Source organism: Mastigoproctus giganteus, chromosome 2, assembly GCF_048544385.1.
Source record: "Mastigoproctus giganteus isolate SK-2022 chromosome 2, ASM4854438v1, whole genome shotgun sequence".
Taxonomy (NCBI): Eukaryota; Metazoa; Arthropoda; class Arachnida; order Uropygi; family Thelyphonidae; genus Mastigoproctus; species Mastigoproctus giganteus.
In genome coordinates, this window is record NC_143576.1 from 212345910 (window position 1) to 212368368 (window position 22459).

The 22459-nt window shown below is 39.8% G+C and overlaps 1 protein-coding gene across 1 annotated transcript in view; it reads left to right on the forward strand.

Annotated features, from left to right (window-relative positions):
- LOC150090042 (muscle calcium channel subunit alpha-1-like) overlaps window positions 1-22459 on the forward strand; it is a 1145904-nt gene that overhangs the window by 348214 nt on the left and 775231 nt on the right. The window contains exon 10 of the mRNA XM_090389719.1: window positions 19523-19570. Coding sequence (XP_090245845.1) covers window positions 19523-19570 — 48 coding nt within the window. The remainder of the gene's footprint in view (window positions 1-19522; window positions 19571-22459) is intronic.

Sequence of the window (22459 nt, forward strand, 5' to 3'; positions counted from 1 at the left end):
GATGAGTATAAGAAGAAACTGTACAGGGAAATAGAGTGGGCCAGTAAATCAGAGAGTCTTATAATGGGAGAATTTAATTTCCCAGATATTGACTGGAATTTGGGGGCTGGTTACTCACACACTAGCAGGGCTTTTGTGGATTTATTGGATGATTGTTTTCTACATCAGCATATTCGGGAGGCAACTAGAGGGAGTAATACTCTTGATTTGATTATCAGCAGTGATTCTTCATGCATTAAGAATCTGCAGATAAATGAACCACTAGGTGGCAGTGATCACAGTGTGCTGAAGTGGGATTTACTCAAAGAGGTAACTACCTTAGTGGTAAAGGGAAGGGTTATTGTTTCCGTAAAGGCGACTACGATGGATTGAGACAGTATTTAAATTCTATACAGTGGGACCAACTGATGATGTTACCAACAGCAAATTCAAAATGGGAAGCATTCAAAGAACTTATCTTGGAAGCTACTAGGCTTTACATACCAACTAAGAAATATTGTTCAAGGTTTAGGCCAAAATGGATGTCAGATGAACTAATGAGGCATATGGCAGAGAAGAAAAATGCATGGGATACTTACAAATTAACACATGACACAGAAGCCTATGATAGATACAAGTTGATATGCAACCAAGTTACAAAGGAGGTAAGGCAGGCGAAGGCAGATTACGAGAAATCCTTGTCAAGGGATGCAAAGAAAAACAGCAAAGAGTTCTTTACTTATGTAAACTCTAGAAGGAAGGGGATGAATCAGATTGGTCCACTTGATATTGATGGGTCAACTGTTGATGATCCTGCTCAGGTAGCTAACAAACTAAATGAATATTTTGCATTGTCATTCACAAATGAGGAGTTGTTTAGCAAGGGGAATGCCAGAGGTGTATTCAACTCTAGCAGTAAGCTACAGAATCTTGAAATAACTGGGAGTAAAGTGGAGGGGAAACGGTTGAAGATAAACACAAGAAAGTGAAGATAAACACAATATAACTGGATAGATCCCATCCACCCGGGGTGGATGGGATCTATCCAGTTATATTAAAGGAGGCAGCAAAGGAAGTAAGCAAACCCTTAGCCATAATTATGAGAGCTTCCTTGGACTCAGGGGAGGTACCCATAGACTGGAAATGTGCAAATGTGACCCCAATTCACAAAGGAGGATCAAAGGCTGACACAAGTAATTATAGACCTGTGAGCTTAACATCTGTTCCAGGAAAATTAATGGAGGCACTGGTTAAAGAAACACTGCAGGATCATTTAGACAAGACTTCAGTTATAGCTCAGACACAGCATGGTTTTGTTAAGGGGAATTCTTGCCTGACCAATTTGATTGGATACTATGATGCAGTCACAAAAGAACTGAATGCAGGGAATAACTTTGATATTATATACTTGGATCTTAGAAAGGCTTTTGATACTGTTGCACATAGAAGACTGCTACGCAAATTGGAGCAGTGTGACATTGGAGGCAAATTGCTGCTATGGATAAAGGGGTGGTTGAGGGGGAGAAGACAGAGAGTGGTAATCAATGGACACTGCTCATCGTGGAGTAATGTTATTAGTGGAGTCCCTCAGGGCTCAGTGTTGGGTCCATTATTGTTTTCTGTATTTATAAATGATATTGATGATGGTATATCAAGCTTAATGTCCAAGTTTGCAGACGATACAAAGGTTGGCAGGGTTGTCAAGGACACTACTGACACTATGCTGCTGCAACAGGATCTGGAAAGGTTGAGCAGATGGGCTGAGAGGTGGCAAATGAAGTTTAACATTGACAAATGTAAAGTACTACACATGAGAAACAGCAACCCCAGAGCAATGTATCAACTCTGTGGTACTACATTGACAGTGGTAGAGAATGAAAGGGACTTGGGGGTGGTTGTGCAGGCAGATATGAAGTTCTCTGAGCAGTGCAGACGGGCTGCAAGAGTAGCTCATGGAGTATTGTCAATGATATACAGGAATTTTTCCAGCAGGGATAAGGAGGTGATTATTCCATTGTATAAGGCAATGGTCAGGCCACACCTAGAGTACTGTATACAGGTCTGGAGGCCTCATTTCAAGAAGGATGTAGAGCTGCTGGAACAAGTACAGAGAAGGGCAACAAGATTAGTGAATGGAACAAAGGGGTGCTCTTACGAAGAAAGGCTTAAGTTTTGCAAATTACAGTGTCTGGAGACTAGGCACCAGCGAGGTGATCTGATAGAGGTGTATAAAGCCTTGAATGGTTTAAGCATGCTCAATGCTGATGGGATTCTTCCTCTAGCTCAGAAAAATCACCTGAGAGGGCATAAATTCAAATTGAGGAAAGACAGATGTAGGATAGACATGCGGAAATTTGCCTTTAGCCAGCGGGTGGTTGGTTGGTGGAACAGACTTCCATCCCTTGTAGCGGAGGTTGATAGCCTAAATAAGTTTAAGGCTCAGCTGGACAGGTATTTTGAACGAACAGAGGGGTGAAGTGGAAGTGGGTTTTTTTTTTTTTTTTTTTGGCTGATGCTGCATAAGCTTGCTTTCTTGCATCAAATGCCTTTACTAATGCTAATGCTAAAATAAGTTTAAGGCTCAGCTGGACAGGTATTTCGAACGAACAGAGGGGTGAAGTGGAAGTGGTTATTTTTTATTTATTTATTTTACTTTATTTTTTTTTTGACTGATGCTGCATAAGCTTGCTTTCTTGCATCAAATGCCTCTACTAATGCTAAAGCTAAAACAGGCAATTACTTCTTGATCCATGGGTGGGATCACTGATGTAGTGTTTGCAGGCAAAAACTGGACTTTGATTTCATCAAAGTGAATTTCAAGAATGTTTTCCAAGTCTAGGGGGTGGGCACTAGCATTGTCAAGAATCAGCAGTGCTTTCAAAGGTAATTTGTTGTCAATGAGGAATTTTTTTACGCTCGTGGCAAACTCCTCAAAAATCCAATCTTTGAAGACTTTCTGGTCTACCCAGGGCTTTTGCATTGGATCTCCACATCACTGGCAGTTTGGACTTGATGATTTTCTTCGCAAAGCAGTGAGGATTTTTAGAGTGGTAAATGAGAAGTGGCGTTACTTTAAAGTCTCCGCTTGCATTTGCTGCCAATAACAAGGTAAGCCTATCTTTCATAGGCTTATGTCCTGGGAGCGTCACTTCTTCTTGCGTGATGTATATTCGATTTGGTAAGCGCTTCCAAAATAACCGAGTTTCATCCCCGTTAAAAATTTGCTGCGGCAAGTATCCTTCCTTCACGATTAAATCTTCAAATTTTTTCACAAACTGTTCTGCAGCCTTTTTATCTGCACTAGCTGCTTCCCCATGTCTGAGAACACTATGGATACCTGTTCTACCTTTGAATCTGTGAAACCACTCACGACTTGCCTTGAATTCATCAGTTTGATCTGAGATACGTCCTGGAATTTTCTTCTGCAATTCTTCAAAAATTAACCTAGCCTTCTCACAGATCATTGCCTGAGTTGCTGGATCTCCTTTCATCTGTCTTTCTCTAATTCAGGTAAGCAGCAGCTTTTCCATTTCTTCATTGATTAAAGATCTGTTGCTGTCAGAAATTTTCATTCCTCCAGCGAACACCCTAGCACCTATAATCTTGTCTCTTTGTTGCCAAAAAGTTGCCACGGTTGACCTAGGGACGCTATACTCTTGAGCTACATCTGTAATTGTTCTACCTTTCTGCACCTTTTCTATAATTTCTTTCTTCTTTTCTATGCTCAACCAAGTGTGTTTCTTTCCTGAATTATTCAGCTGTTCACTTCTCTTTGGACCCATTATCAAATTTCACTCAAAAAATAAATAACTGCCAAAGCACAAATTTTTTTACTTTATGAGAAATGCAGAATTATAAATTAGCACAAACAACTAGAGCAAACGTGAACTCAGACTATGATTATTAACAAGATAATGTTGTCTCATAACTGAGGAAGAACTGACGGCATACCTGTAGCTATCTTTGAGGGTGGCTAACGTAGCTGAACGATTGAGGGATCTATTCCCGCTTTATCTATCATTGGTTAAATGTTACTCTCTCTCTTTAATACCATTGGTTAAAATGTATGAAGCAGCCGTCACTATTTAGTGCCATTTAGTAACGTTAAACGTAGTTACCTAGTCCAGCAAAGAATTCTATCGTGCAATATCATGTAGCGTTTTCGCTGGCCCATGAAATCCGACTGTCGAATAGTGGTACGTCGAATTGCGAAGCACCACCTGTAATAATAATAATATATATATATATTTTTTTTAATGTAACAAAAGCGTGGCTTCCTTGTGTTATATGGCTATTACTAATACTTCATCATTATGTTTTCAGCAGTTCAACAGCAATTCTTCCCTCCTCCCCCTCCCCGAAGTATGATCCAATGATTGGATTTGGCTTATATGGAATGTGTAACATTTGGTGCCCTACAGTGTCTATAAAATTGCACTGTTTTTGGTTCCTTGGCAACATATTTCTTTCCATGGAAGTACTTTCAGTTCTAAACAAAGGTCTGAATTTCATCCCAGCACCTACTGTTGTTCTTTTCTCAGTATAAATACAGTATTATTCTTGGTAGTCTTTTCTGTGACATCAACAAAGATGTATTCGAATATGAAACCATAGACTTAAAGTTTTCAATCTGAAAGGAACTATTCGTTCAGCCATTCCAGAAGTGAGATCCTAGTTGTTCACTTAATGTCAAAGCATTCACATCTGTAAAGCAGATAAAGGGAATACTACACTTGTTTTGAACAAAGATTATATTTTTATATTGTAGATATCAGCTCTGTCTCTTCTTGTTAGATATCAGCTCTGTCTCTTCTTGTTATATATCACCATTTGTCAATAGCCCAAGAAAAATCCAGTAAATCTTTTGGAAAGTAGATTCGTGTAATTTTTTGCAGGGCACCTCCATGGCCAGGTGGGCAGGAGCAGCAGTGCGTAGCACACACACTTCTTGATTAGACCGGGGTTCAAGTCTGTGACCACCAAATACAGAAGATGTGGAAAGGTCAGGGAATGACCACCGCATATACCCTGAGCAATATGGCCTTAGTTGCTAATGCTCCTAAAAACCAACAAACAACAACAACAATTTTTTGCAGTTTGAAAGGTTCTGAATATCTGAACCTCTTAAGTTTTGCAGGCATTGAAGTTCACTAAGTTGGTTTTCCAGCACATTCCGTAGCTAATCCCTGAAAATAGCTCTTGTAGATTTTCACAATGTGCATCCTGCAAAACTGAAGAAATCTCAATTTTAGTTGCTTCTTAGGTGCTCATCACCATCAGAGCAATGCCTTTTCAACTTAGACATTGCAATCTGTGTTCACCAATGTTCCACTTCTTGAAAAGTGTTTGGAATGAATGTTACTACCCTCAGTAAGCAGGATGTTCTAAACCTTATTGATTGATCAGTAGGCCAGTCTTGCTCCAAGGCAAATATACATCTAAAAATTGAATCTCTGTCTAGATAACTTGTACATAACAATATCTGTCAGGTAATATAGGAGTCTCTTTCCCCACTATTGGGAGAAAAAGAAAAATTAAAACTTAGTGGCCAAATTCCCTCTCTGTATGTCCTTGTTTTTCAGGTGGACAGTGCCATTTTCTTAACATGTACAATAAGAAATGATTGTTATTGTTTTATTATTATACACATCATTGAGAACTGTAGGATTTTTTAAGTAGGTTCATTCTAACAGCACTCTACAGAAGCCTTCAGCAAGAATTAAACTGCATTTAACACACTTTTTTTCAGTAACAGTGTTTCACAGAACTCGTTTTTCAAATTCTGGGCACAGCCTTAAACAAATTTAACAACTAGATTTCCATTGATCAAAATTCCAAATTGATAACCATTCCTTATATCCACAACTTGAGTTACAAAGTCACTAGGGTGACATTAAAATGTTGATTCAAAATGTCCATTATCAGCTACACTAATTTAAAAATCATCTTTCAGAATAACCAGTTGTCTTCCATTTACTTCATCAAAGGTCCTGTCTATCAATAGTCTGTCAGTCTGATAAAGGTTACACAGGGGAGACATACAAGCCATTGATTAAACACCTCCTGAAACAGTAAGGTGAAGTTTCTCTCATATCATTAAATTGGATCCTGCATCAGTACTAGTCAGTTTCTATTTATAGCAAATTTGAATTCAACATCAAGTTGTAGACTTGAGACAATATTTTAAAAAGCAGGAAACAGTCAGATGTAGTGGAGTGTGCTGGAATGATATGCTAGAGTGGGAGACAAATTCTCTGGCAGAATTCTGAAGAAATTTCAGCTATATGTAACTATCCCAAACAGATGGTAAAGGGATTGAAAGGGCAAGAAATAAGAAATAATCAGGAAATGTGGAAGTTTCATTGCTCTTGCTGCCACTCTGTTTTGAGGTGGAAAGGTTACATTTCTAATTGGCCTACTTGAGTAGCCAGTAGTTGGAAGCTGTGGGGGGGGGGGGGATTTTTATTTGTTTGGACAACAGATGCTTATATTCTGATTCATACATTAACAGTGGATAAACAAAAGTTCTGGTATATTTTTGATGATTCCAGGATCTTTTATTTGCAATAGATTTTGTTTCAAGTTTCAGTGAAGTGAGCATCTAATTGGATGTTAAATTACAGTTTTGGGGTTGAATACTTCCAAGTTGGAGCGAAACATGTGCCAGTTGCACTCTGGTGTTCATAAAGATATATGTAATCACTGCTGGATTGGTCTTTGAGGAGACCATATGAATTTCTCTTAACCCATTATTATCAGTGGAGTACATGAATTATACTATAGGGGGGGAGGGGAAATCATATAAATTTTTTGTTTCCAATCTTGCATCTAACATTTTTGATTATAACATACTCTTCAGTACCTTTCTTGAAAGATACCCAAGAGTATCTAATTGGATGTTAAATCTTGGGTTGAGTACTGCCAAGTTGAGGTGAAATGCAACCACTGGGATTGTGATGTTGACAAAGATAGGTGTAATCATTGTAGGATTGGTCTTCAAGGAGAACATATGAATTTCTCATAACCTATCATTATAAGTGTAATATATGAATTGTACTTCAGAAAAAAAATTCATATAAATTTTTTTTTTCTGATCTTGTGCTCGTCAGTACCTTTCGATAAAATTCTGAGAGAGAGAGAGAGAGAGAGAGAGAGAGAGAGAGAGAGAGAGTAAAAGTCTATTGAATTCAGTAACTGCAGTCAGAGCTGTGGTTTAATTGCCTTCTTAGAAAATTTGTACTCTTTGCTTTAATTTGTGGAACATTTTTTTGACTACGTTTAGCTGCAGTGCAGGGTCATGCAGGGTCATTTGTGGGGATAAAGACTTCTTGAGGAGTTAAGAAGAAGATACACTAAACATTGCTACTGATAGTCTAGTTTTCCTTTTCATTTTTGTTAGAGAGTGTTCTCTGTGCACTCTATTATTATTATTATTATTATTATTATTGCTGCTCTTATATTATTTCTCCCTGGTTAGGGGTTCCACCTTGTGACGGGTATTGCTACCAAGTACACAGGGTGGTTGTTGTTGTTATGTCTGATGTTACTGTTGGTCAAGGAACTCTCTGACAATCCTACAGGTGTTCAGGATTGCGACTTTCTGGAGTTCCTCGTAGGTGTTCGCTGGGAGACTTATTGCTGCTAGGCTGTTATGTAGGGTCTTTGGCACGATGATCGGGATGGTTGTTACTTGTTGCATATGCCACATCTCTTTGATCTCCTGTGTTAGGTTCGTGTACTTCCTGTTTTTTTTCCCCATTGGTTTTCTGCAGGTTACCAGTGTTGGGTACTGCTATGTCAGTCAGATAGGTAGCCTTTTCCTTCTTGTCTACAAGGGTTATGTCCGGTCTGTTGTGCGGGATTGTCCTATCCGTTATTATGGCGCGGTCCCAGTACAGTTTGTGGGTTGGGGTCTCTAGTACTGCCTGGTGTTTGTACTTGTAGTACGGTACACTTTCTTTGATCAACTGGTATTCCTTGCTAGCTTCTCAGGTATTATCCTGGCTACCTGGTCGTGTCTATGAGTGTACTCAGTCTGGGTACACTCATACCGCGGGATCCAACACATCACCTTGCATCCCGCGGTGATGTGTTGGATCATTTCTGAGGCCAGGTGGCATCGTCAATATGAGTCATATAACACTCCGGGCTCCTTTGCGATGTATTTTCTATAGTTCCTGGTGTTGATTACCTGGTCTTGGATGGCAAGCATGAATCCTTCAATCTCGGGGAAGAGCATCCCGCTCATGAGCCATGCGTTGGAAGCAATTTTATCTATGTGACCCTGATGACGATAATTGTAGTGTCTGCCATGGAGTGTCTTCTCTGCCCATCTTTCTAGCTTCGTTTGTACCTCCTGGTTGGGAGGGAACTCCTCGCTTAGGTTGAGTGAGGTATATCGCTTGTCTATCTTCCTGGTGGAGGTGGAGTGCTGCTGTGTGTTTCTGGAAGTAATCCTTCAGGTTAACTATCACTGTCTTCTGTTGCTCAATGAGGTCTGTCAGGCCCCTTCCTTCTTCCCGGGCAATTGTCAGTCTCTCCGCGGCAGCTCTCGGGTGATGTTGGCGGCTCTTAGTCATCATTGTCCTTGTCTTTCTCATGATATCCTCCAGCTCGGTGTTAGTCCAATCTATGACCCTGAAGGAGTATGTTAGCACTGGGACTGCATAGGTGTTTATGGCTTTAACTGTGTTCCCTCCATTCAGCTTTGCTTTTAGCAGGCTTCTGAGTCTCTGATGGTATTTTTCGGTCAGGCAGGCCTTAATTTCCTTGTGCTGTAACTGCTGAGCCTGCATCATCCCCAAGTATTTGTAGGCCTCTCCCTCTGCCATGCCTTCGATCTCTTTACCACTCTGCAGCTAGTAGTTTCGGTTGACTAATTTTCCCTGACGTAATCCATGGGTCTTGCATTTGTCTAGACCAAATTCCATCCTAATATCTGGCTGTATTCTTCGGTGATCTGGAGTAGTTGATTAAGGTGCTTCTTGGATCCCATGTAGAGCTTGATGTCATCCACATACATCAGGTGGGTGAGGCTGTACAGGTTCTTCCTTCCTTCTTTGAGGTTATATCCATACTTGCTACTGTTGAGCATGGTAGATAGCAGGTTAAGTGCTAGACAGAACCACAATGGGCTCGGGGCATCTCCCTGAAAGATTCCTTTCCTGATGAGGATTGGCCTGATTGTGATATTTTTGACCTTAATGGTGGTACTCCATTTCGCCATCATTTCTCCTAGGAAGTTTGTCACTATTGGATTGATTTTGTAGATTTTCATCGCCTCTATTAGCCAGCTATAAGGCACGGAGTCGATGGCCTTGCGATTGCCGCAAGGCCTTCGACTGGCTGTATACATGTTGCGGCGCTTCTTGTATGCTTGCTCCATAAATGCAGCATCTATGGTTAATTGCTTCTTGCATCCTTTGCTCAGGTGCTTGCATCCTTTCTGCTGTTCGGCCATTATGCTCTGGCTCTCCAAGTGGTCTGTTATCTTCCTGGTTATGCAGCTGGTCAGGATCTTGTACATTGTTGGGAGGCAGGTGATTGGCCTATATTTTGCCGGCTTTCTTGTATCTTAGTCTTTAGGCTTCAGATATGTGATTCCTTGAGTGAGAAACTTCAGGATTCTCTGGGTGCCTTATCATTTGGGTGAACTGCTCTCCCAGGTACTTGTGTGTGCAAGTGAGCTTCTTGTAGCAGTTGTTGTTATTGTTGTTATTTTGGTTTTTAGGAGCGTTAGCAACTAAGGCCATATTGCTCCGGGGATATGCGGTGGTTATTTTCTGACCTTTCTGCATACTCCGTATTTGGTGGTCACGGGCTCGAACCCCGGTCTGATCAAGAAGCGTGTGCTATGCACTGCTGCTCCTGCCCACCTAGCTATGGAGGTGCCCTTGCAGCAGTAATTGTGGATGTTATCTATTCCTGGAGTTTGCAAGTTGTAAGAGTTCTTGAACGTTTGTTTTACTTCTTCCCGAATCTCCTATCCTCTCATTTCTTGTATGTCCTTGGTTTTCTTACGTTCTAGTTCTATCCAGGTGGCTCGACTGTTATGTTTTACTTCCCTGCTCTATATGTTTCCCCAGAAATCCTCAATCGTCTTCTTCTCGGGTGGTCCATTCCCTTGTTTCCCGTCTTCTCCGAGATTCCTGTAGAAACCTCTTTGGTCCTCATCGAAGATTCGGTTGTTTATTTTCCTCTTGGAGCTCTCTTTGTATCGGCATAGTCTCTTGCTGAGTGGAAGGAGGTTCTGCTTCAATGTGTCCAAGTACTCTCCTATTCTCTGATTTTTTTGTCTCATGTTTATTGCGGATGCTGTCTCTCTTGAGGATGCACTTCACTTTTCCAATTAATTTCTTACTCCTATTGCCCCGTTGGTACTGGGTCAATTGGCCTATCTTGGCTCTTAATTCTTCTATCTTCTGCTGAAGTCTTCTTTCCCAAGCTTGTGGTTCTTTCTGTTTTCAGTTCTTCTGCTGCTGGTCTCTCGCTTCTCTTCCATTAATCCTCGTGGCTGCTACTGCAGCACAATACACAACTGTGTGGATGGTCTCCAGTGTTACGCCATTGCTGTCGAGGTAATTATGTGCCGATTCAGGTGGTCTGTGACTCTCCACAAGGTTCTATTTGGCCTCTGCTTCGGTATCACGTGATTCTTTATTATTATTATTATTATTATTAATAGCCATATGGTGCAAGGAAGCCCGAGGCTTATACTGCACCAGCAAAAAAATTCCCGAGTTACCCTGAAAGAGAGAGAGAGAGAGAGAGAGAGAAGTAGAAAGGAATCACCAAGAAAGAGAAGAATGACGATATCCAGCTCAGGACCCTGGGTGTGCCAAGCCCATACTCACCAGGTGTGAGCCCCTGAGGTTTTTTTATGGGGTCCATTCCTTCGAATTCTGTTAGGGCCTTTTTCCACTCATCCTCTATTCTGGATCTCAGGACCTTGTCTTTTCCGCTTCAGCTGCTGTGGGTTGGATTTCCTCTTGATCTTCTGCCTCTGGTTCGGCAGTGGTATGGTCTTCCTCCTCTGGTTCCATATTCTTTATCCTTTGTAGTTGATTGCTCACATCCTGCTTGATTTTTTCCGAGATTTCAGGGGCTATTAGGTTCTTTGTGACGATGGTACTTCTCTGGTTTGCTATTCGCTGTTTGGTGACCTGAATATCAGGGAATCATTCCAGCCACTTGGTATGTAGTCTTCCCTGTAAGTTGTCATATCGGTCTCAAGCTTCGTTATTTCATAGTATGCTTGCATGATGTACGTATTCATTTCAATGCTCCACTTCATGCGTTGGTGTTTTCTCCGTTCCTGAGTGGTCACTAATGCATTTGCACCGGAAGCACTTCCAGTTGGTGGGGCTGGATGGTCTTGCCCTTATTATTATTATTTTTATTATTGTTACTCTTATATTATTTCTCCCTGATTGGGGATTCCACTTCGTAACGGGTATTGCTACCAAGTACACAGGGTGGTTATTGTTATGTCTGGGGTTACTGTTGGTCTAGGAACTCTTTGACTATCCTACAGGTGTTCAGGATTGCGACTTTCTGGAGTTCCTTGTACATATTTACTGGGAGACCTATTGCTGCTAGACTGTTATGTAGGGTCTTTGGCACCATACTTGTGGTTGATACGATGATCGGGACAGTCATCTTGTTGCATATGCCACATCTCTTTGATCTCCTGTCTTAGGTTCGTGTACTTCCTGATTTTTTCCCCATGGGTTTTCTGCAGGTTGCCAGTGTTGGGTTGTTATTATTATTATTATTATTATTATTATTATTACTAGACATATAGTGCAAGGAAGCCTGAGGCTTATGCTGCACCAGCCAAAAAAAATTTCTCATTTCCCTAAAAGAGAGAGAGAGAGAGAGAGAGAGAGGGAGAGAGAGAAGTAGAAGGGAATCGCCAGCAAAGAGAAGAATGATGATATCCAGCTCAGGACCCTGGGTGTGCTAAGCCCATACTCAACGGATGTGAGCACCTGGGGTTAAATTCATTTTATTTGAAGTTATTGTTTTAGGAAGTTAATTCAAAGAGTGAGAAGATGACATATTTAGTTAGCAAAAGGATGTTTTTTCAAAAAAGCGTTTTCAAAAATTATAAGGAATTCAAATGTATTGGCTGGCATCACTGGCCTAGCTGGGGAGAAATTAGCATTAGCATTAGCAAAGGCACATGATGCAAGAAAGAAAGCAAGCTTATATAGTATCAGCCAAAAAAAAAAAAAAACCCTTGTTTCATCCATTCACTCACTCCAAATGTTTGTCAAGTTCTGCCTTGAATCTATTTAAGCTATCAACTTCTACACCGACAGATGGAAGTTTGTTCCAGCAATCAACCACCCGCTGGCTAAAGGCAAACTTCTGCATATCTATCCTACAACCGTCTTTCCTCAATTTGAATTTAACCTCTCAGGCGATTATTCTCAGCAAGAGGAAGAATTCCATCTGCATTGAGCATGCTCACACCATTCAAGGGTTTATACACCTCAATCAGATCACCTCGCAGGTGCCTAGTCTCCAGACACTGTAATTTGCAAATCTTAAGCCTTTCTTCATAAGAGCAACCCTTTGTTCCATTCACTAATCTTGTTGCTCTTCTCTGTACTCGTTCCAACAGCTCTACATCCTTCTTAAAATGAGGCCTCCAGACCTGTGTACAGTACTCAAGGTGTGGCCTGACCATTTCCTTACACAAGGGGATAATTATCTCCTTAACTCTGCTAGAAAAATTCATGTATATCATTGACATGAGCTACTCTTGCAAACCATCTGCACTGGTCAGAAAATTTCATATCTGCCTGCAAAATTACCCCTAGGTCCTTTTCATTCTCTACCACTGTCAGTGTCGTCCCACAGATTTGATACATTACTCTGAGATTAGTGCTTTCCATATGTACTACTTTACATTTGTCAATGTTAAACTTCATTTGACACCTCTCAGACCATCTGCTCAACTTTTCTTGATCCTTTTGCAGCAGTGTACTGTCATTAGTGTCATTAACAAGCCTGATATACCATCATCAATATCATTTATAAATACAGAAAACAACAACGGATAGAACACTGAACCCTGAGGGACTCCACTAATTACATTAATCCATGGTGAGCATTGTCCATTGATTACCACTCTCGGTCTTCTCCCACTAAACCATCCCTTTATCCGTAGCAGCAATTTACCCTCCAATGCCACACTGCTCCAATTTGTGCAGTAATCTTCCATGTGCAACAGTATCAAATGCATTTCTAAGATCCAAATGTATGATATCAAAGTTATTCTTTGCATCCAGTTCCTTTGTGACTACATCATAGTATCCAATCAAATTCGTCAGACAAGACTTCCCCTTAACAAACCCATGCTGTATCTGAGCTATAACTGAAGTCTTGTCTAGATGATCCTGGAATGCTTCTTTAATCAGTGCCTCCATTAATTTTCCTGAAACAGAAGTTAAACTCACAGGTCTGTAATTACCTGTGTCTCCCTTTGATCCTCCTTTGGTTATTGGAGTAACATTTGCACATCTCCAGTCCGTGGGTAGCTCCCTCGAGTCCAAGGAAGCTCTCATAATTATGGCTAAAGGTTTACTTACTTCTTTTGCCACCTCCTTTAATATAACTGGATAGATTCCATCCACCCCAGCGGCCTTCCTTGTGTTTATCTTCAACAATTTCTCCTCCACTTTACTCTCAGTTATTACAAGATTCTCTAGCTTACTGCCAGAGTTGAATACACCTCTGGCATTCCCCTCGCTGAATAACTCCTCATGTGTGAATGTCGATGCAAAATATTTATTTAGTTTGTTAGCTACCTGAGCAGGATCATCAACACTTGACCCATCAATATCAAGTGGACCAATCTGATTCATCCCCTTCCTTCTAGAGTTTACATAAGTAAAGAACTCTTTGCTGTTTTTCTTTGCATCATTTGCCAAAGATTTCTCGTAATCTGCCTTCGCCTGCCTAACCAGTGGGTCGGAAAACTGATAGCTTGGGGGGGATACAAGGACTAATAGTTTAACAGTAGCCATAGGCAGAGGTGAAGGTGATTCTTGCACAACTTCTATTAGAATAAGTAGCGACCTGGAGCGAGGGGTGTTGGGAGTTTCAGGTACAGATGGCAGTCATCGTGAAAGAGGTGGGTATATGGGATGTGTTAGAGTGCCTGGGAATAGGAATAGGTGCATGTATACTTGCATGTATACCAATGCTAGAAGTATAGTAAATAAATTTGATGAATTTGAAGTGTTGGTCAAGACATCAAAGGCGGATATTGTTGGGATATCAGAGACGTGGTGTCACACAGATATAAGGAATGCCGAACTGGAATTTGGGGAGTACACTGTGTACAGAAAGGATAGACAGGATAGGAAGGGAGAACGTGTTATGCCGTTAATAAAGAAAAACATAAAATCAAAAGAAGTGCATCCAGTTGATATAGATGAACAGTGCACTGTTGAGTCAGTTTGGTGTGACATAAGCACTGCGAAAGCAAAAATAAGAGTAGGAGTGTGTTATAGGCCTAATGACTCGAATGGGTACAATGAACAATTGTACAGAGAAATAAAGTGGGCTAGTAAATCGGAATGTCTTATAATGGGGGATTTTAACTTCCCAGATATTGACTGGAACTTGTGGGTTGGGCACTCACACACTAGTCAGACTTTTGTGGATTTATTGGATGATTGTTTTCTGCAGCAGCATGTTCGAGTGGCAACCAGAGAAAGTAATACTCTTGATCTGGTTATCAGCAGTGATCATTCATGTATTAGGAATTTGCAGATAAAAGAACCACTAGGTGGCAGTGATCACAGTGTACTGACGTGGGATTTACTTAAAGATTTAATTACCGTCAGGGGTAAAGGAAAGGGTTTTTGCTTCTGTAAAGGCGAGTACAGTGGTCTCCGACAGTTTTTAAATTCTGTACAGTGGGATCAACTGACGATGTTACCAACAGTAAATTCTAAGTGGGAAGCATTCAAGGAATTAATCGTGGAAACTACTAAAAGGTTCATACCTATTAAGAAATACTGTTCAAGGTTTAGGCCTAAATGGTTGTCAAATGAACTAATGAGACTCGTAACAGAGAAGAAAAATGCATGGGATGCATATAAATTATCAAGCGACTCAGAAGCCTATGGCAGATATAAGTTAATCTGTAATCACGTGACAAAGGAGGTTCAGCAGGCGAAGGCAGATTACGAGAAATCCTTGGCAAAAGATGCTAAGAAAAACAGCAAGGATTTCTTTACTTCTATAAACTCTAAAAGGAAGGGGATGAATCTGATTGGTCCACTTGATATTGATGGTTCGACTGTTGATGATCCTGCTCAGATAGCAAACAAACTGAATGAGTATTTTGCATCTACATTCACACGTAAGGAATTATTAAGGTTTGAAAATGGCAGAAGGTTATCAAATTGTAGCAAGATACTTAATGATTTTGTAATAACTGAGAGCAAAGTGGAAGAGAAATTGTTGAAGCTAAACATAAGAAAAACACCTGGGGTGGATGGGATCTATCCAGTTATATTAAAGGAGGCGGCAAAGCAACTAAGCGAACCCTTAGCCATAATTATGACAGCATCCTTGGACTCGGGGGAGGTTCCCACGGACTGGAGATGTGCAAATGTATCCCCAATTCACAAAGGGGGATTGAAGGGTGACACGAGTAATTACAGACCAGTTAGTTTAACTTCTGCTCTGGGTAAAATAATGGAGTCGCTGGTTAAAGATGCATCGCAGGATCATCTAGACAAGACTGCAGCAATAATTCAGACACAGCATGGGTTTGTTAAGGGAAAGTCTTGTCTGACAAATTTGATAGGATATTATGATGTGGTTACAAAGGAACTGGATGAGAAAAATAATTTTGATATCATATATTTGGATTTCAGGAAAGCTTTTGACACTGTTGCGCATGGAAGACTATTGTACAAATTGGAGCAGAATGGTATTAAGGGTAAGTTGCTACAATGGATAAAAGGATGGTTAAGTGCTAGAAGACAGAGGGTGGTAATCAATGGGTGCTGCTCTTCTTGGACTAATGTTATTAGTGGAGTCCCACAGGGTTCGGTGTTAGGTCCACTGTTGTTTTGTATATTTATCAATGATATTGATGAAGGTATATCAGGCTTAATGTCGAAGTTTGCAGATGATACAAAGATTGGCAGGATTGTTAATGACAGTAATGGCAGTGTGCTACTGCAACAGGATCTAGATAATTTGGGCATATGGGCTAAGAAGTGGCAACTGAAGTTTAACCTTGACAAATGCAAAGTACTACATATGGGTAGAAGTAACCCCAGAGAAACGAACCAACTGTGTGGTACAACACTTAAGGTGGTAGAAAATCAAAAAGACCTGGGAGTAATTGTGCAGTCAGATATGAAGTTTTCTGAGCAATGCAGACAGGCTGCCAGGGCAGGTCATGGGGTTTTGTCAATGATATATAGGAATTTTGCTAGCAGAGAAAAGGAGGTGATTATCCCTCTGTATAAGGCAATGGTCAGGCCACGGCTTGAGTACTGCGTACAGGTCTGGAGGCCTCATTTTAGGAAGGATGTAGATTTACTTGACCGTGTACAGAGAAGGGCAACAAGATTGGTGAGGGGAATGAAGGGATCTTCTTACCAAGAGACGCTTAAGTTCTGTAAATTGCAGTAGCTGGAGACTATGCACCTGCGTGGTTATCTGATTGAGGTATATAAGGCCTTGAATGGGTTGAGCACGCTGAATTCTGATGGGATCCTTCCACTTGTTCAGATTACGAATCTAAGGGGACATAAATTCAAATTAAGAAAAGACAGATGTAGAATAGATGTGCCAGCGGGTGGTTAATTGCTGGAACAAACTTCCATCTGTCGTTGTGGAAGTTGATAGGTTGAATAAATTTAAGGAGGAACTGGACAGGCATTTGGAGGGAATGGTGTGTTTTTTTTTTTTTTTTGGCTGATGTTGCATAAGCTCATACATTTGCTTTCTTGCATCACATGCCACTACTACTACTACTACAACCTCCATTGTAACTTGGTTACAGACCAGTTTATATCTATCATAGGCTTCTGTGTCACATGTTAATTTATATATATCCCATGCATGTTTCTTCTCTGCCATATGTGTCATTAGTTCATCTGACATCCATTTAAGCCTAAACCTTGAACAGTATTCCTTAGTTGGTATGTAAAGCCTAATAGCTTCCATGATAAATTCTTTGAATGCTTCCCATTTTGAATTTGCTGTTGGTAACATCATCAGTTGGGCCCACCATATAGAATTTAAATACTGTCTCAGACCACCATAGTCACCTTTACGAAAGCAAAAACCCTTTCCTTTACCCTTGATGGTAGTTACCTCTTTGAGTAAATCCACTTCAGCACACTGTGATCACTGTCACCTAGTGGTTCCGTTATCTGCAGATTCTTGATGCATGAAGAATCACTACTGATAATCAGATCAAGATTATTACTCCCTCTAGTTGCCTCCCGAACATGCGACTGTAGAAAACAATCATCCAATAAATCCACAAAAGCCTTGCTAGTGTGTGCGTGACCAACCCACAAATTCAAGTCAATATCTGGGAAATTAAAATCCCCCATTATAAGACACTCTAATGTGCTGGCCCACTCTGTTTCTCTGCACAATTGCTCATTATACTCATCAGATTCATTAGGCCTATAAAACACATATACTCTCATTTTTCCTTTCCCTGTGCTTATGTCACTCCAAACAGACTCAACATTTCTACTCCACCCACATAAATTGTTTGCACTTCCTTAGATTTTATGTGTTTCTTAACTAACAGCATAACCCCTCCTCCGCTCCTGTCCTGTCTATCCTTTCTGTACACATTGTTGTCCCCAAATTCCAGTTCTGCACTGCTTATGTCTGTGTGACACCATGTCTCTGGGACACCATATTCCAACAATATCTGCTTTTGATGTCCTGACTAGCACTTCAAGCTCATCGAATTTATTAACTATACTCCTAGCATTGGTGTACATGCAAATATATTAGGTGGTAGATGACTTTCATCAACCGGTGAAATACCACCACTTTGCTTATTGGAAGCTTGAAGTGGTGAAACCCATGTTTAGTCTCTAGAGCAAAGTTTCTGGCATCCCCCTCTCCCCATACTTCTCCTTCAACCCATGCATGGTACTAAGTACTATAGGTTTTGATACCTTTTGTGTTTGGGGTTTTCATAAAAAAAAAAAAATAAAAAATACATGCACCTGTTTCTACTCTTAGTTATCCTAACACAGCCCATGTATTTACTTGTTCCACTATGACTCCCAGCAGTCTTGGAAATTCCCATTGCCTTGCTTTCCAGGCTGCTGCTCAATTGCATTTCAATTGAAGTAGTTCAAGAATCACTTTTACCTCTGCCAGTGGATGCTGTTAACCTATTAGTCCGTGTATCTCCCCAGCTAGCAGTTTTCCGACCCACCTAACTCTGCCTCGATAGCATCAGCAAATATTCTTGCACCCTTTCTATTTAAGTGTATCCCATCCCTGTAGAAGCAGTCTCTCCTATTAACAAGCACAGAGCAGGCTGAGAAAAAATTCTACATCTTGAACCTTACACAATCTTTCCAGGGCCGAATTGATTGACAAGGCTCTCATCATATACTCCCTCCTATCATGTCTGGGGAGAATTGCAGCCACTTTCAAATTCAACCCTAACTCACTGCTTTTTTTTTTCAGCATAGTCTTGTACTTGTTAAGTAATTCTGCCAGTCTCCCTACTCTTAATATCATTAATGCCAGTGTGTACAACAATGTCACCCTTTGTTCCCTTGAAGGATGATATCTGACCTACAACGTCAACAATCTTTGCCCCTGGCAGACATACCCTGGTCCTGTTCCATCTATCCATTTTGCACAATATGTTCCCCTTTCCCTGACAATAGAGTCACCTACAACAACTAGTTCCTTTGGGACCAGTGCATTCTGCATTGGGGTTGCTGTTGTGTTGCGTGATGTTCAAGTTTAAGCTCTGGTATTGATGTGGGCAACTGAGAGCTTGATGGGCCCCTCAATTTAAATCATTCGAGGGCATCCACCCTGTCCTTCAAGCTCTCATAAAAGCCCAAAAAAATGAACACTGTAAATGACAATTGTAAGATGTACTTCATTTGTTGCAGTGTTTAGAATCTTTCTTACTGTCCTTATTATTATTTTTTTTTTTTTTTGGACTCAGTAATGACGTCTTCTTTTGTTGAACTGTGCATAATATTAGTAATGATATTTTTTTGTATTAGTTTGTTTAGTTTTCATAATAGTCGGAGATCATCTGAAGTGAGTGTCAAATGAACTTGATTTTGTGTTTTATGTTAATCTCAAACAGCATCCTGTGTCATGAGAGATTACAAATGGTAGTGTAAAAATTCTGACTTTATATGAAATCTATTTAATGCTACTTAAATTTAAAAAAAAAAAAAAATTATATATGTGTTTTACATACTGATATTTTTATTAGTGTTATAATTTTCTGTAATTAAACATAGAAATTCATGTGACAATTTTAATTTTACAGAAGACATAGAGCCAGATGATAAAGAAGAAGGGGATGATTCAAGACATGGTGTGTATGAAATTGAAACTAACTAGCATATATTCATGCCAAAATTTATATTTCAGACATTAGAGGATAATGTTTAAGGATTGCATAATTAGTTGTACTCTGACTATTCAGTATATCATTTTCAGAAGCCTAGTGAGTATGAATGAAAACGAAAAATAGCTAGCATATATTTCTGCCTAACTTTATTTTTGAAGTATAGTTAATAAGTTTCAGATTGCATGTTTAGTTTGTATTTTGAATATTCAATGGTATTCTTTTTAGACTTCAAAGAAATAACTATTAATTGAATATAAAAAAGTATTTTTTTTTGTCTGACTGCCATATTAATAGTGTTGCCTCCAGGGAATGTGTACTCTAAATAAATGTACTAAAGGTGGGGGGGGGATGAAGTTTGGATTTCATGCAAATGCAGTGCAGAAAAATGTAAGTTTAGGCTGCATGCTTGTTGCATCCTCCTCCTCTTGTTGAATTAATTTTACACAGACTGTTTGTTTGTATTCTGAATTCTGAAGAAGTAAGTAACACTTTGATCTGCAGAGGTGTAAAACTGAGTTGAGAAGTGGCATAGGCTGCATAAGCAGTTCTTGTGAGCTCATGGGTACTGCACTAGTGCACATAGCCCACCAATATGAAATTAGTGAAAGAAATATTTTCATTATTTCCCCCTTCATAAAAGAACAAAAAGGTAAACAGTAACTGAAAATTAGATTAGGGGGTAGAGGTAATAACAATTAAAAAATCTTCTTGAGCATCTTCTTGGACATTGATCATGGGTTAATTCATGGTGGCCATAATGTCCTTAATATCTCTGCCCTTGGTGAATCGATACTGGTTGGCAGATGGTAAGCCCTGTAGATGATACCAGAGAGTGAAATTGCCTACAATAAGGAATTTACTTCATCATAAACAAAATGATCTTCCACAGCATCACTGTTATAGCCATTGTTTTTTTTTGCCGCCTTAGTTTTGCCTGTTAAGGAGAATCCAAGAATAGATCATCTTAGGAGACAATATGTGAGAGAACATTTTGTCAGAGTTGTGTGGCATCCACTTGTTCATTGGCTGACTTATTTCTAAGGTCTTCAATATCTTAATCAGTAAATGAACCATTTGTTTCTTCCTTGAAGGTATCCCAGTTTGAATGGCATACCTTTAATCTGGTGTGGTTAAGTTGGGATCTCTTTTGTGAGCAGATGCATGAATGTAACTCATAGGTGATATTATTGAGGTCGCTGATTGTTTAAAGTTTGGAGAGACTGGCCTGAGATCCTGTGTTAGATGAATTGTGAAGCCAGAGAAATGTCAGGTTTGGATTTCTCATGAGTGTTACAGAAAGTGTTGAGTTTCTGGTTTGATTCAAAGTGTAAAGACAGTATATTCAGAAAACTGCAGCATGCATTAGCATCTATGGCAAGGATGGTATTTAGGCTTCCAGTTTGATGGAGTAGTTGCGCTGTGTAATTAATATGTGACCCAATGTTCTGTTCAAGGTTGTAAAATTGGTAATAGAGAACAAAAAGATGCAAGCTGGCCAAAGGGACCCTCCACACAGGTGCAGGCAGTATGAGGTGAGGAAAAAAAAAAAAGTCTGTTAATCTTTGCAACCAGAAGAGCAGGATTTATTATGAAAATAGCAGCCCAGCATTGTGGGACCATGGCTTAGTGCAGAAAGTAGAAGGATAGTCTTTAACAAGACTTTGCAGTAATAGAGCTCTTATATACACATTATGTCAATATTTTCCTCTTGAATTTTCATGTAGATGGTTGGTTTGCCACTGATATAGACTTCTGGGCATGAATCTAGAGAATTCTAGTGACTTCCTGTTGTTGCTTTTTTTTGTGGTCTTTAATCCATAATTGGTTCTGGATTTGATTATTTTGAGAGCTATTAGGTATTCAGGGCACTTGGAGTTACAAACAATGATTATGGTCCTTTTTGAGTTTGCAGTTTGACATTGTGGCAACTGGTCCTTCTCAAATTGGTCAGAAATGATGTGTCATCTCCAACCAATTCTTGCCTGGGTGACCATATACTAGGAATTTAAACAGCATGAGACAATTGAGAAATCACGGAGCCTGTGGGAGGTCTGTCCCAAAAAGATTTTATTTTGTGTAGCCACCAGATTTGTTCTGTAATTTCAATAACCTGTTTGGTGGTGATGTTGTTTTGGTTTTTAGTTAACAGATTTGATTTTGACTTCTTTTTTGAAGTCCTTTTCTGCGATGTCATGGTGTTTTTTGTCTTTCGGAAGTAAATCTTCAAATAGATTTTCCTTCATCTTGCCTATGGGGCATAGTTTTTTAGGTGTTTCAGTTCTTATAACTAGATCTTCACTTATTTTACAAGATTTAAATTCTTACTGATTCTGCTGTCTTGCTGCCTCAATAACAATCCTTTATTTTTATCACAAATTTTTCTCAATTTTTTTTTTTTTTTTTTTTTAATGCTCTTCAATTTGGGTCTGAGATGTTTGTGTACTGTCTGCTTTATATCCTTACTCAAAGAATATGCACTGTCTGGTTTTGCTTTTATCTTGTCAGTGTGAATGGTTGTTCCAGTTGAAGATTTCTGTGCAGCTGAAATTGTATGGGCATAAGCAAGTGCAAGTGTGGCTGAATGCTGCAAAGTAGAATAGCCTGCTGTGATTCTAGACTTGCCTTTAAGGATTCATTCTCGACATCATTTCCAGTAGAAGTTTTCTCAATGTTGCTCCTTGTCCTATTAGCATTAGCATTAGTAGAGGCATTTGATGCAAGAAAGCAAGCTTATGCAGCATCAGCCAAAAAAAAAAATAAAATAAAAAAAAATAATAATAAATAAATAAAAAATAACCACTTCCACTTCACCCCTCTGTTCATTCGAAATACCTGTCCAGCTGAGCCTTAAAC